The sequence below is a fragment of the Bombina bombina genome, chromosome 1 (assembly GCF_027579735.1).
Source record: "Bombina bombina isolate aBomBom1 chromosome 1, aBomBom1.pri, whole genome shotgun sequence".
Taxonomy (NCBI): domain Eukaryota; kingdom Metazoa; phylum Chordata; class Amphibia; order Anura; family Bombinatoridae; genus Bombina; species Bombina bombina.
The window spans coordinates 1,442,083,764-1,442,100,825 of NC_069499.1; the positions used below are offsets into that span (position 1 = coordinate 1,442,083,764).

A 17,062-nucleotide genomic window follows, 5' to 3' on the forward strand; every position below is an offset into this window, starting at 1 on the left:
TATATATATATATATGAGTCAGCTAGGGGCTGATTCTAGTGGTAGTAACAACCAGAACATTTTCTTAAGGGTCTTTTGGGGCGATGCAGTGGCTGTCCACTTATGTCGTGATTACATGAATACAGTTCAGCCAACACCTTTAGCCAAGAAGGTTAGCCACCGGCCAACAAGTGTACCGCTAAAGTATTTTGTACTAGTTTGCCATAAATCAGAACCAGTCCATCTCATAGGCCCCAATGAATTGTCAGACCACAAAAGAGCAACAGGGTTTTCCAAACCGCAAAAGAGCAACAGGGTTTTCCAAAGCGAGTTGCATGCTTCTCACATTTGAGCTGAGCCACAACTGAGACATGTCACGGCTGCTGCAACCATTGGATGCCGTTTGTAGCCCGAGACATTCGGCCGGTTGGGTTCCAGCTTCCACAGCTGGGACAGTAGCAGAGTGCTTCTAGGTGATGTGGATAGCTGCGGATCAGGGACCTGCTGCGTATGCCGATGCTGTGTGAACAGCGGAAGTCCTGACTGCCCAGTAGTCCAGTTCACTTCATGTGCTGAGGAGCCTTCAGGGTAAGTGTATCGCTGGCCCATTACAGAGAAGATCTGCAGCACCTGCTTTGCATTAGAGCAAGCTCCGCATTCATGTGAGGTGAGCCCTGAAGATCCACAACTAAGAGCCGGGGTAGCGTGAAAGTATGGGTCAGAGTGCAGACCGCATAGCCGCGTGGTGTCTGAGGCACAATCCCACAGTGGTGGCCATTGAGCTTCAAAGGTACAATTGCCAGGGTCAAAAATAGATGCCTGTAGCAAGGCTGGTCGATGGGTTGACCGAAGTATTTTTAATTTTTATCCCTATATCTACTAGTGCATTAAATGTGGAGCAATAATATTGTTTGATTTAGAAAGGGTATACAATCTTAATAGAGTTTCTAATTTACTTTTATTATACTTCATTCTCTTGCAGCATCGAACATAAGCCTTCTGTGTTTTCAGACTCCCATTGATTTTTATGGCATCCACGACCTCAAGGGTGGTGGATTGAAAACTAGGTATGCTGAGTTTAAAAATGTGGTACCTTGCATTTCTATTGGCTGATTTAAAAATACCCATACAAATGCCCCTTAATGGGTAGCTTAGGTTTTTTTAGACTTAGGGTTTTTTTTTTATTTTGGGGGTTGGTTGGGTGGGAGGTTTACTGTTAGAGCTTTTTAACTTAGGTTTTTTTTGCAGATTATACACTATGCATAATAATATATAATCACAAACTCACTCATAGATATTCTCACTAACACACACACACTTTCTCGCACACTCTCTTTCCCACACACACACTCACACACACAGAGACACGTCCAAACACACACACACACAAAAACAGTGAAACACAAATAAAGACATTTTCACACAGAGACACATAAACACACAAAAGTGTAGTTTGTTTTTTAATTTGCTCTTTTTGAAATTACAACAATCAAATATGTACTAAGCCCAATAATTAGTCCTGCTACACATACTTACAAAGAACCTTCGTGTCAAGAAAGCAATCAAACCTTACTAATATTGTGTAATCCATCTGAAGACTGTACTACATCCTTAAACAGAACATTATTCACACAACCACACTCACACACACGCACTAAACACACAAGCAATATGCCCACACACACTAAGCTCTGCTCATACACACAAGCTGAGGTAAGGGTCTACATTTGTGGGGGTTACACTATATATAGATATACAGAGGTTTTACATTTTAGGTATATAGAGTGTTTAGCCTTTAAAGGTGACACTATTTACAGAGGGTAAATATAGTGGGTTCAAGGTGAGACAGGTGGCATGTCACATTCTCTCCCGCGGTCCCATGTAGATTTTGTACATCATTACACAAAGGTTCTTTATTTTTACCCACCACACAGCATGATGGGAAATGTAGTTCTATTCCTCAATGCTCATAAGCAGTACAAACACAAGTTGGCACTTTATTTTTTTATTTTTTTTTTTTAAATTATATTTTTTATTGGATGAAGAATAGAAAACAGTACATAGTAATGCATATTCAAAATCATATTGGATACACATAGATGATGTTGTAGCATGGTTACAATATAAGAGTTTAACATCCAACATTTTCTTATGCTACAGATAGATTATTAAAAACAACACTGAACAACTTGATTACAAAACAAAACAGTAGTTGGTCTCTTTAAGTATGCCTAAATTACTCTAAACTTTTTACCCATTTCAATACAAGGATATGCTTTTCTAAGTCTCGCTTGCCTAGTCTATGTAGGTATGTCTCTCCACCTATTTATCATTGACATTCCAGTCGAATATGGAAAATATTCAGTGCGTGTGCATTCGGGTTTCCCAATAAAACTTTATATTATGGAACATTTCCATATCTTTTCTGATAAAATAACCATATTCCTCTAGCTGGATCGAGTGATCCATAAGCGATTCCCAGGCCTGATATGTGGGGATTGTCTGTGACCTCCAGTTAGCAGCTATTAGGGATTTAGCGGTGTTTAAGGCTAATTGTATTAACTTCCTACGTATTTTACATTTACAATGTGGGAGTAGATTTAGTAATGCAGTGGTAGGTTGTATATGGTACTCTTTATTTTGATTGCTAATGGATTTAATGAATTCCCCTATTCTCAGCCAAAAGGGCTGCATTTTAGTGCAGGACCACCAGATATGGATCATGGTGCCCCTGCCTCCACAACCCCTCCAGCACATATCAGAAGCTGTTGGGTATATCGTCTTGATCCTAACTGGAGTGAGATACCACCTCGTCAATATTTTGAAATTGAGCTCTAATGCTTTGGTAGATACCGAAGATGTACTGGTGTTGTGAACAATATATTTCCACTCTTTTTCCGTTAACTCCCTCCCCAATTCCCTGTGCCATCTCTCCCTGTAGTTAGGAACGACTTTTACTTCGTCATGTGATAGAGCCTTCTTGGCCCATGCCAGAGTATGGCTAAGCGGTTGGTCACTGAGACATTGTTGCTCAAACAAAGTGGGTTGTTGGCACTTTATTTTATACTAAAAATGTTTAGAATGCATGAACAGTTTTTACTATTCTCATCACAGCAGATTCCTTTTTAAAGTTACAGTACACCCCCTGTGTACCAAGTACAGTAAGGCAGAGCTCAGAAAGTCACACTGAGATAAACATGGAAGATTAAAATAACTATTAGCCCATAGAACTAGCCTACAGATAATAGAACATCTCTTGTATAAAATGACTGGAATGCACCATTAATGTATTGCTTCAGTGAGATTTAAGCACTTCTGTTTCTTGACAGCTGCTCACTTGGAACAGTGAAAGGCATCAGTGCAGGCTGATTTAATTTATAGGGTTGAGAAGCACCATGTATATATATAATAGTTTTCTGGCATTTTGCTACTAAGCGCTGCATGTACATAAGCTCCATGAGGCATCTAAACATGTCCTCATGCTTACAAAAGAGAGAGAAACATCTTAGCTGTGATTGGTCCCACATTTCATCTCTAGACCATTCACAACCACCTTTGGTCAATCTAGGCTGAATCAGAAGACAGCACTGCAGACATGGCTAGGGTGACCATATTGCCGCTTTAAAAAGGTACACATATGGAAAATATATATGTCAGGGCTGTTTTCAGGGCTGTTTAAAGAAATGTATTGTATAAGAACCCTGACATATGTATTTTTCATATGTGTCCCTTTTTAAAGCGGCAATATGGTCACCCTAGACATGGCACAAGAGAACATCCCATCTGGTGTCACAAAGAAGGGCAGCCGCATGTGAGTTAATTGGTGCGAGTAAAGGTACGGCCATTCCGGGTGGACAATGGGCATACAACACTAGAGCCAGTCCTCACTGACACTGTCACTGCAGCCAGCACCAGACTCATTTTACAATGGTTCCTTGTGAACCAATTTACAATAACAACTGCTCCAGTACTGGCTGTCAGGTGGGGCAATTGCCCCGTTTCTCTCCCCCCCTGGATACACCACTGCTCTGGCAACATTATCTATTAATTCTCAGTACTATTAGAACCCTCAAAGAAATTTAGAAAAGCAAATTTTTTATTGAGAGCTGTGTATCTCAAAGATTATGTGAGATGTCTTTCCAAGCTGGTGAATGTTTGATCATCAGGCCCTAAGTGTTAAATTGGAAAAATGAATGCTTTATGGCAGACACTAATTCACTAATGCCAACTATGTAAACTATGTAAACATGTTCTTAATATCCAGACCTGAATACTAACACCAATAGGCAACAAAATATTTACAATGTGTACAATGAACCAGATTACAAGTAGCATGCTAATCGATTTTTCACTTGCGTACAAACACCGCTAAAAGTAAACTTTTATCATGGGCACATTACAATTTGAAAGTAAATTGTTTGCGTGCAAGTGAAAGTCAATACATGCTAACTTCAGGACTTCAGATATGGCAACCATGTTAACTTCTCCACATAGCGTGCTAAAAAGCAAACAACTAACAACTAACTATATTTTCATATACATCTATAGGTATAGATAAATATTTTATAAAATATCATTGTGTGCATATATATATATATATATATATATATATATATATATATATGCACACAATGATATTTTGTAAAATATTTATCTATACCTATAGATGTATATGAAAATATAGGTGTATATATATACATATATATATATATATATTTCTCAAAAACAGACATCTAGATTACAGTTTAGCGTTATAGAGGGTGCAAAATTAACACAACAAAAGTTGCATTATTTCACCCTCCATAGTGCTGCCATTACAAGTTTTTGAAAAGCCGCCTTGTGCGTGTGACATGTTTCCGCTGAGCTCCATACCGCACAAAATACAAGTGCTGCTTTGACGTGCTGGTGCATGCTTTCTCTATAGACATCAATTGGGAGAAAGTATTAGAAATAAACCTAACATCTGTGATCACTAAATGAAAAGCTCCGTAACGCAGTCCTATTGATGTTACGTTCAAACCTAACACCCTAACATAAACCCTGAGTCTAAACATCCCTAATCCGCCACTCCCCGACATTGCTGACACCTACGTAATGTTATTAACCCCTAATCTCCGTTTCCGATATCGCCACCACTATAATAAAGGTATTAAATCCTATTCCCCACACCTCAACATCGCTCACACTATAATAAAGTTATTAACCCCTATTCCGCCGCTCCCTGACATCGTCGCCACTAAATAAAATTATTAACCCCTAAACCTCTGGCCTCCAACATCACTACCACTAAATAAACCTATTAACCCCTAAACCACCAGCCCCCCATATTGCAACAACCTAAATTAAACTATATTAACCCCTAAACCTAACCCTAAATCTAACCCTAACCATAACCCTAAGCCTTAACCTAACACCCCCTAACTTTAACATAATTAAAATAGAGCTAAATTAAAGTTACAATTATTAACTAAAATATACCTATTTAAAACTAACAACAAACTTAACTGTGAAATAAAAATAAAACCTAAGCTAGCTACAATATAACTAATAGTTATATTGTAGCTAGCTTAAGTTTATTTTTATTTTACAGGTAGGTTTGTATTTATTTTAACTAGGTAGACTAGTTAGTAAATAGTTATTAACTAATTACTAACTATCTAGTTAAAATAAATACAAACCTACCTGTGAAATACCTCAAGGCTCTGTCCTTGGTCCCATTCTCTTTTCAATCTACACTTCATCAATGGGTTCCTTAATAAAGTCCCATGGGTTTCAATACCATTTGTATGCTGATGACACCCAAATCTACCTCTCTGCACCAGACCTACCTCCTTCCTTAGTAACCCGTGTCACTAACTGTCTTTCTAACATCTTATCTTGGATGTCCTCTCACTACCTTAAAGGGCCATAATACCCAAATGTTTAAACACTTGAAAGTGATGCAGCATAGCTGTAAAAAGCTGACTAGAAAATATCATCTGAACATCTCTATGTAAAAAAGAAAGATATTTTACCTCAAAAGTTCCTCAGTAGCCCCATCCCATTGTAAAGGATTTCTAAGCAGCATTTTAGTGTGTATGTCCTGGGACAGCTGAAAGGATGAGCCTTGTGAACTCTCATATTATTTCACCAATCAGGTAAAGGAAGCTTACTATGAAATCTCATGAGAGTTAAGTCAAATCTCATGAGTTCACAGTAAGAGTTCATGACCTCAGCACTGCTGATGCTGATTGGCTGCTGTTCATTTCTTCATTTTTTATTTTTTTTTACCTGCAGCTGAGCAACAGCTGAGTATAACTTTTTACACAGAACTTACTCTGCTGAGCTGAAGAAATTGTGAGGTAAAATACCTTCCTTTTTTACATAGAGATGCTCAGGTGATATTTTCCTGTCAGCTTTTTACAGTTATACTGCATCAGTTTCAAGTGATTTAGCATATGAGTATTATGTCCCTTTAAGCTAAATCTCTCCAAAACTGAACTCCTTATTTTTCCCCCTTCTTCCAATGTCCCCACCCCCAAAATTTATATAACTGTTGATAATTCCATCATTACCCCTACCCCGCACGCCCGATGTCTTGGGGTCACACTTGACTCAGATCTTTCCTTCACTCCTTACATTCAGTCCTTGGCTAAAGCCTGCCGCTTCCACTTTAAAAACATTGCTAAAATTAGACATTTCCTTACACAAGATACAACCAAGATTTTAATCCACTCCACTCTCTCATCCTTTCCCGCCTTGACTACTGCAACTCTGTCCTCTCTGGTCTACCTAGCTGCCACATAGCTCCTTTACAATCCATTATGAATGCCTCTGCCAGGCTCATCTTCCTTACTCACCGTTCTTCATCTGCTGCACCTCTCTGCCAATACCCTCACTGGCTTCCTCTTGCCTCTAGGATTAAACATAAAATCCTCACTCTGACATACAAAGCTCTCAACTGCACTGCTCCCCCCTACATCTCAGAACTTGTCTCTAGATACTCTCCCTCCCGTCCCCTTCAATCAGCTCAGCATCTCCTCCTCTCCTCCTCTCTTGTTACTTCCTCACATTCCCATTTACAGGACTTCTCCTGACTGGCCCCCATCTTGTGGAACTCCCTGCCTCGTTGCACAAGACTCTCCCCTAGTTTTAACAGCTTCAAGTGCTCCCTAAAACTCTACTATTCAGGGATGCATACAACCAGCACTAACCTTTCCTAACTCCATTGCTTTCCCCTTGAACCCCTTAGAATGTAAGCCTATGGACCCAGCTGTTTACAGATCGCTTCATAAGAGCCGATTAAAACAGTGAAACTCTCGGCAGGGCCCTCTACCCACTTGATCCCTACAAAAGCTATCCTGTATACCGACTATGTTTACAGTGCTGCGGAATCTGTTGGCGCTCTACAAATACCTGATAATAATAATAAAATAATAATACAAACTTACCTGTGAAACAAAAGTAAAACCTAAGCTGCCTTACACTAAAACCTAACATTACACAAAAAAACAACAAACATTACAAAAAATAAAAAACACTAAAATTATAAACAAAATTATCCAAAACAATAAAAAATATTCCTATTCTAATACCCTGTTTTTTTTAAAAAAAACACCCCAAAATAAAAAACCCTAATCTATAATAGCATAGCTCTAAAGAAATCAGCTCTTTTTCTAAAAAAGAAAAACAAACATGCAGTCAAACATAACACTCAATAAACCCCTAGCCAGCTCAGGTATTTCATGTGTTCTAGCTCACGCACATCTGGTGCAACTAATGACTAGCTGCATCAGGTGTCCTTCAGACACCTTTTGCATAGTTGTGCTGTTGTGAGGGATTTTATTCAGGGGGTTGGATAATTTTGAGAAGGCAGAATTCATTAAAAGTTGCATTTTCATTTGAATTTGGGAAAACCACTCTAAGCATGTGTTGTGTTGAGCTATTTCAATTGCTTTTGTTTGATTTGCTCATTGCAAACAGCTAAAATCTGTACATTTTTACAATAAACCTGATTTGCAATGGGGTTTAATAATTTAAAAAAAAAAAAAAAATTGATTCCAACTGTATGTATATATATACAGTATATATACTTGAAATAATAAAAAAAAAAAAAAAAAATGTGAGAGTCAAAATTACATTATAATAACAAAGCTCTAAAAACCACCCCTCAAGGGTAATGGTGCAGACCCTAAAGAAAATTTTATCAAAAACAGAAATAGAAAGAGAGGAGGTATTTGAGCTTTTTAACCTCCACAGTTAGGGAATTCAGCACTCTTTCTACAGTTAGGGAATTCAGCACTCTTTCCACAGTTAGGGAATTCAGCACTCTTTCCACAGTTAGGGAATTCAGCACTCTTTTAGAAACAATGAATCAAATAATCATGTGACACGGATAACTCAGGTGCAAGCTTCAAACAAACGTGTTTATTACCCAATGTATAGGGAGAGCTACCACACAATGGCCTAGATTTAGAGTTGGGCGGTAGCCGTCAAAACCAGCGTTAGAGGCTCTTAACGCTGGTTTTTACCGCCCGCTGGTATTTGGAGTCAGTCAGGAAAGGGTCTAACGCTCACTTTGCAGCCGCAACTTTTCCATACCGCAGATCCCCCTACGTCATTTGCGTATCCTATCTTTTCAATGGGATCTTTCTAACGCCGGTATTTAGAGTCTTGGCTGGAGTGAGCGTTAGAAATCTAACGACAAAACTCCAGCCGCAGAAAAAAGTCAGTAGTTAAGAGCTTTCTGGGCTAACGCCGGTTTATAAAGCTCTTAACTACTGTGCTCTAAAGTACACTAACACCCATAAACTACCTATGTACCCCTAAACCGAGGTCCCCCCACATCGCCGCCACTCTATTAAAATTTTTTAACCCCTAATCTGTCGCTCCGTATACCGCCGCCAGCTACGTTATCCCTATGTACCCCTAATCTGCTGCCCCTAATACCGCCGACCACTATGTTATATTTATTAACCCCTAATCTGCTGTCCCCGCTATCGCTGACACCTGCATATTATTATTAACCCATAATCTGCCGCTCCGTACACCGCCGCCAGCTACATTATACCTATGTACCCCTAATCTGCTGCCCCTAACATCGCCGACCCCTATATTATATTTATTAACCCCTAATCTGCCCCCCACAACGTCGCCTCCACCTACCTACAATAATTAACCCCTAATCTGCCGATCGGATCTCACCGCTACTATAATAAATGTATTAACCCCTAAAGCTAAGTCTAACTCTAACCCTAACACCCCCTAACTTAAATATAATTTAAATCTAACAAAATAAATTAACTATTATTAAATAAATTATTCCTATTTAAAGCTAAATACTTACCTGTAAAATAAACCCTAATATAGCTACAATATAAATTATAATTATATTGTAGCTATTTTAGGATTAATATTTATTTTACAGGCAACTTTGTAATTATATTAACCAGGTACAATAGCTATTAAATAGTTAATAACTATTTAATAGTTACCTAGTTAAAATAATTACAAAATTACCTGTAAAATAAATCCTAACCTAAGTTACAATTAAACCTAACACTACACTATCAATAAATTAATTAAATACAATACCTACAATTATCTACAATTAAACCTAACACTACACTATCAATAAATTAATTAAATACAATACCTACAAATAAATACAATGAAATAAACTAACTAAAGTACAAAAAAGAACTAAGTTACAAAAATAAAAAAATATTTACAAACATTAGAAAAATATTACAACAATTTTAAACTAATTACACCTACTCTACTACTCTAAGCCCCCTAATAAAATAACAAAGCCCCCCAAAATAAAAAAATGCCCTACCCTATTCTAAATTAAAAAAGTTCAAAGCTCTTTTACCTTACCAGCCCTTAAAAGGGCCCTTTGCGGGGCATGCCCCAAAGAATTCAGCTCTTTTGCCTGTAAAAAAAAACATACAATACCCCCCCAACATTACAACCCACCACCCACATACCCCTAATCTAACCCAAACCCCCCTTAAATAAACCTAACACTAAGCCCCTGAAGATCTTCCTACCTTATCTTCACCACGCCGGGTTCACCAATCGATCCAGAAGAGCTCCTCCGATGTCTTGATCCAAGCCCAAGCGGGGGGCTGAAGATGTCCATGATCCGACTGAAGTCTTCATACAAGCGGGAGCTGAAGAGGTCCATGATCCGGATGAAGTCTTCTATCAAGCAGCATCTTCAATCTTCTTTCTTCCGGATCCATGTTCATCCCGCCGACGCGGAACATCCATCTTTACCGACGACTTCCTGACGAATGACGGTTCCTTTAAGGGACGTCATCCAAGATGGCGTCCCTCGAATTCCGATTGGCTGATAGGATTCTATCAGCCAATCGGAATTAAGGTAGGAAAATTCTGATTGGCTGATGGAATCAGCCAATCAGAATCAAGTTTAATCCGATTGGCTGATCCGATCAGCCAATCAGATTGAGCTCGCATTCTATTGGCTGTTTCGATCATAGGAAACAATGTAGCTGTGTTTGGAGCTGAACGCTGCTTTTTTGCAGGTGTTAGGTTTTTTTTTCAGCTCAAACAGTCCCATTGTTTCCTATGGGGAAATTGTGCACAAGCACGTTTTTGAAGCTGGCCGCGTCCGTAAGCAACGCTGGTATCTAGAGTTGCAGTGGCGGTAAATATGCTCTGCGCTCCCTTTTTGGAGCCTAACGCAGCCCTTCTGTGAACTCTAAATACCAGCGGTATTTAAAATGTGCGGGAGAAAAAAAGCCAGCGTAGCTAACGCACCCCTTTGGCCGCAGAACTCTAAATCTAGCCGAATATAAGGAAACATGCCTAAGGTATAAATCTGCAAAGCACACTAAAATTAGGTATGCCTGCATACTTATATAAACACATAAATACACATGCATATACATATATGTACAAATATATAAACCCACACACACACACACACACATATACTGTATATATATATATATATATATATATATATATATATATATATATTCATTATAGCCCTTTTCAATCAAACACCATATCATATACCATAGGACTTTTAGCCCTCATCATTTTTTTAAATTAATATTTATATAAATAATTTATATCAGACACTATATATATGAGTGTAACATTTTATTTTAATGTACGTTTGTTGTTTTTGGTGCACTTTGTTTTTTACCTCTTACACTTTACGCTAGGTCTTCAGCCATGCTAGCTTGACAAATGCAAATTATGTTTGCACTCAATTGCATCCATTTACTTTCAACTTGTAATATGTGTGCAGCGATATTGCTTATGTGTTTGCGATATTGCTTATCGTGACCTGCACTTATTTAGCATGCTACTTGTAATCTAGTCCAATGTGTTTTTCAATAGAAATACACTAATTGTGGGTCGGTGGGATGATCAGGGGGAATAAAGGGATATTGGTTTGTATTAAACAAATATTTAGCTGATAATTATATCAGATATTCATAACTAAACAAGAATTCACAACTCTCACTCTAAAAATAGTATCATTTATACTCTCTCCATAAAGGATGAAGTGCACTCTGTGCAAAATTCTAACCCTCCCACATTCTGCAATGTGATTGGTAGATATGTGTTCTAGGAGCTTGTTTATATCGGACTCTAATTGGCAACAGCAACAACATTCAAGAAACTTTCAAGGGGAATGTCTCATCCTGCAAAACAATGAATATGTTTTAAATGTTTTTGTATAATTTATTTTGCAAGCATATCCTTTGAAAAGCTGTGAATTGATTCTAATGTAGAAATAATAATAAAAAAAAAAACTTCAGTAAGTCTACTGTAGGAAGATAAGGAATACAACTTTGGGATGAGGGATCTGCATAGCTCCATTAATAAGGAAAAAGATCAATAATGGGTCACAAAAAAGAGCATGCAGATAAAATCATAACTAACACATAAAAAATATCAGTCATTCATTAACTTTAACTTTTAATTTAGAAATATATAGAAACACTAAACAAAGGTGATCTGACTTCTTTAACAAATATTTGTTTCACTACTTTACTATTTTCTTTAATAATCTAATCATGTATATATTTTTGCATTTTCAGAGCATTTGTTTTTCCTTTCCTCAGACTGGTTAAGCTTGTTAGTAGGTTTTTATTATTCCTTTAATTATTAAACCCATTAGACTTCCTGTCAAGAATATTATTATTTTTTTTTACTTTGCTAATCTTTGTTAAATCTAAATTCTAACTGATACACTGTTTAATTGACTTTATAAATGCTTTCTTCACATCTTTGTTTCTTATTGTATAAATAAATGGGTTCAAAACTGGAATAATGGCTGTGTATATGAGAGCTAAATATTTATCATATTGACTTCCCTTAGGCCTGATATATACAACAATGACTGAACTGTAGAATAAACTAGATACTAGAATATGGGAAGAGCATGTAGAGAATGCTTTCCTTTTACCTTCAATACTTTTAATTCTACATATAGTAATTATAATATGGATGTAAAATCCCATGATGATGAAAAATGGAAAAACTACAGTAAAAACAGCTACAGTACTTATAGCCATATTACTGAAGTAAGGGTTGGAACAAGCCAGATTCTGTAATGGCGCCATATCGCACATGAAATGGTCGAGCACATTATGACCACAATATTGTAATCCAGCTGTAACGATTGTGGGAATGGAAGAAATGGTGAAACCAACAATCCATGGGAATATTGAAATAGCAATACAAAATTCCTTACTCATAAACTCTGAATACCTCAAAGGATTGTTAATAGCCAAGTCTCGATCGAAAGCCATAACAGCAAGTAGACAACATTCAGTTTCTCCCAATGCATGTAAAAAATACAGCTGTAAAAAGCAGCTAGTGAAAGAAATTCTCTTGTCTGACACAATAAGATTGGTGAGGAGTTTTGGAATCCCAACTGACACAAACATAATTTCTAATACAGCAAAAGTACTAATAAAAAAATACATTGGTGTGTGAAGATAATTGTCGGTTTTAACAAGAACAATGATAATAATGTTACAAGTCACACATATAACATACGTTATTAAGATGAAAATAAACAGAGGCCACTGTAGCTGTTGAGAATTAGAGAATCCCAGCAAAATAAATTCTTTCACATTGGTATTGTTAATGCCGTCCATTTGGTATGAGGAAAAAAAAATCCTATAATAGAAATTTAAAGAATGAAATTTAGCACACATTTTTACTTCTTTATCTCACAGACAGTATAAACACACATTTACTACTATGTTTACTTTACACACGTTCCTTCATGGTTTTCAACAAGTCTTTGGGAATGCATATAGAAAATATTTTAAAAAAGCATTATCAGTTTTTGAAAAGTATACAGAGGGTCTCAAAAAATAAATAAAGAAAAAAAGTTTTTATTATTTGGGGTTAATCATTTTACAAATAAGTATAGAGACATGAAACCAAACATATTTCTTTCAGGATTCAAAAAGAGAATACAATTTTAAAAATATTTCCTATTTTCTTCTATTATCAAATGTTCTCATTCTCATGTTATTCTTGTTGAAGAGATATTTAGATAAGTTGCATGCCTGTCTTGAGCGCCACATGACAGGAAATAGTGCTGCCATCTAGTGCCCTTGTTACAAAACTGCTGCCATATAGTGCAGCAGACATTTGCACACTCTTGAACCAACCTTCCTGCGTTTCAACAAAGGATAACAATAAAACAAGACATTAAATTATAAAGTTGTTTAAAATTGTATGCTCTATCTGGACCATTAAAGAAAAAATTGGGGTTTTGTGTCCCTTTAACATCTCAGCTTCACCAACAATATTCCAGTCCATCAGAAAAAAACAATTTGCACCAACTTTTCTTACAATATTTTTTAATATTTTCCAAGACCTATTACCTCATGAAAATCTATTCTAATAATTCATGCATTGTTTAATTTGATGTTATTCATTTATTTTACTTTGGGCTGACAATATTACAGTTCAAATTTAAAGGATATGGTTGTTTTCTAAATACATTAAAATAATAACACAGTGAATAAATCACACCTTTAAACTATGAAATATTAAAAAAATAAAATATTCAAATCAGAAGGTAGTGGTTAATTGTACACATCTTGATTTACTCTTGTTGGGTAATTATACTAACTTGCTATCAAATACAAAGACATTTATAATGAACAATAAATCAATTTTATTGATGAAGTTCATCTTTACCTATGGTTGTTTATTTTTTATTTCCAATTAGGTCCGTGAAATAACTAAAAAAAAAAAATCCTACATATAATTTTTTCTTGTTTACCCAATCCCAATGTTGGAAATTAAGATGTCCTAGAATTATTCATATGCACCAATTTTGTAAATTTAATGAATTAATACATATTTTCTACATTTCAAAATACTGTAGTTTATCATTTTAAAATAATAGAAGAGTGGATAATCCTAATTTTGCATTACAATTTCTAAAAGACAGAACATGCTCTTCAGTAGATCTTATACTTAACATTACATATATCTGGAGTAGTTTTTAAATATTGCAAATATATTTTTATCAATTAAAATACATTGATCAGACTCAGTCTTACCAAATTTTTACTGGAAAATATACCTGTAAAATCATTTGGAAAGATAAATAGAAGCTAAAAATAGAATAAGAAAGTGTTCATACTACTCTTTGCAGATTTGCTAAAATGTGTTTATTTTTGTTAGGTGACTCAAAAGAAAATCACTGAATTCTAAGTAAGAGACCAAAACGAGATTTATAATACAGTGTCTTAAAAATGAAAAGGTCAATAAGCATTTTATATGAGTACATTTTTATACAGAACTTAATATTGCTTTTTAAGGAGGCATTTCATTTTTATTTCAGTAATTATTTTACTTTTCAATATATTTACAAGCTTTAGAATATGTTAAGGTATATAGGTTTAAAATAAGTTTAAACTCACCAAAATAATTTGTCTGGATGCTCCTAAAACCAAACCAAAACATTTAGAGGTCCAACTCTATCTTTTTTTTGCCAGTTTATAATGTCATAAAATGCTTAGTGTACCTGTCCTTAACGTTAACAAAATATACCACATATTAAGCAAGTATATATATCCTTTTTATTGTGATTAATAACACTCAAGGGAACAAGTCCCTGGATATATACAATGTAAAATACTGGAGCTTCCTCAGATATTAACAAGGTATTTAGTGATTTCATTTCCAGTTGGTAAAAGTTTTTATTTTATTTTTTTTATTTCAGTTTTCATTAGAATAACACCTTTAGCTTAACCCCTTCAGTGTTGAGCATTTTAAAATCTCTGTGTTATAGCTGTCTTTTAGTTGTTTAGCACTTATTACATTTACTTATGCATTTTGTCTGTGTTTCTGAGCGGTACCCACAAAAATTACACCTAATTTTTCAGCATACCACGCATTTTTAGAAACTAACTTCAAACAACATATGAAATAGAAAAAAAAAGTAAATGACAGTGTTGTGTCATTAGCTTAGACCCAATAAAATATATTTATAAAATCAAAAACTGTTATGAAAAGAAAACTGAAGCGTACCCATCCCTAATCGTACCCATGAGTTATATCTATTAGAATAATGAAGTGCCATATATTTTGTAAACAAACCCCTTTTTCTTGTGTATAGCTAGGAAATAGACATCATTAAAACACTCACTTTAAAAATGTTGCAGAACAAAAAATTAAAAGCAAGAAATAATTTAATATGTATAAAATAGTCCACCCTAACATATACACAAAAGATAACATGAAAAAAATAAAGAAAAACAAAACTGAGACAAACTTGTGAACATTAAAATAATTAGACAAGACAAGGAATAATGAGACAAGAATAAGAAAGCTTGAGACAAGACAATAATTCCACATGATTGGCAGTAGTATCATTGAAACCTCCTGACCACAACCCTGAAAGACACCAGGTTTCCCAAAATTAGAGCTTTAATAATATATCTGAGGTCTTTGAGACATATTTCATCCCATCCATTAAAATTAGACCAACGTATACAATGCAATATTTGGCAATTACAAACAATTATTTAACCTCCCCTGTAAAGTACATGCAAAGATTTAGATTATAAACATCTAATGATGCAAAATCTGTTATTAATCAATCATGTTTTACAATACCTTCACAACAGATACATGCAAAAGATTCATATATACATTCTTACATGATTAACAAAGTTACAAAGAAACATATTTTCTCACATATTAATAACATATCACACGTATTAAGTCACATTAAAGTGAAAGTAAATCCTAGCGTTTTACAAACGCTAGGATTTACTATTGAAACAAATAAAGGGCACTTTCATTCATGAAGTATAAGATACTTCATGTAGAAAGCTCCTTTATTTGATTCAATTGATCACCGCTCTTAGCTCCTACAGCAGAGCACCGTTAAAACATTTCTTGGCTAAGAGGTGACGTTTCATCTCTTAGCCAATAGCTGTGCAGTAAATCCGGCTCCCATGGGCGGCAAGCCAGATTTACAGCACGGCTATTGGCTAAGAGGTGAAAATGTCACCTCTTACTTAAAATTTTTTATAGCCGTGGGCTGCCGAAGCAGCTAAAAACGGCGATTGATTGAATCAAATAAAGGAGCTTTATACATGAAGTATCTTATACTTCATGAATGAAAGTGCCATTTATTTGTTTCAATAGTAAATCCTAGCATTTGTAAAACGCTAGGATTTACTTTCACTTTAACATAGATTACTAGGCCACTTGAAAACACATACAGTGTAACTCTCCCCACACATCATATTTATTCACATATATTTACGTACACACACACTTTTATGTCTAAGATCCTTGACATACTTTAATCCATCCCATTTACTAAGAACTGCTTTTCATGTTATTTATTTAATTGTTATTCAACTTTCAGTTATGAAAGCTTTCTAGGATCCTTACTGCCTATCTCACTTTTAGGTCTAGTTTTCACGTTAATTTTATATTATGGTTACACATTAAAGGACAACTCAATACATGCTGAAATGAAAGTTTAAAAAAAGTACTAGTGCATGGATAACATGAAAACATAACATGAAAATCAATCTACCTGCATTATAAAATGTAAAGAGAAGAATGT

At 35.5% G+C, this 17,062-nt stretch overlaps 1 protein-coding gene across 1 annotated transcript; it reads right to left on the reverse strand.

Moving 5' to 3' along the window:
• Positions 1-321: 321 nt before the first annotated feature.
• LOC128665991 (olfactory receptor 6C75-like) lies at positions 322-13,106 on the reverse strand. The gene is made up of 2 exons (XM_053720324.1): positions 12,188-13,106; positions 322-761 (listed from the first exon to the last, which is right to left on the reverse strand). Exons 1-2 carry the CDS (start codon positions 13,104-13,106, stop codon positions 322-324), a joined length of 1,359 nt encoding a protein of 452 aa, XP_053576299.1.
• Positions 13,107-17,062: the final 3,956 nt, after the last annotated feature.

Bases quoted from the DNA above. Each gene is read 5' to 3' on its own strand.
- LOC128665991 (XM_053720324.1), bottom strand. From the start codon at position 13,106: ATGGACGGCATTAACAATACCAATGTGAAAGAATTTATTTTGCTGGGA. The intron at 762-12,187 runs GTTAGAATTTAG...GTACCTTTGAAG, and splicing joins GTCAATTAAACAGTGTATCA to CTCAATGGCCACCACTGTGG.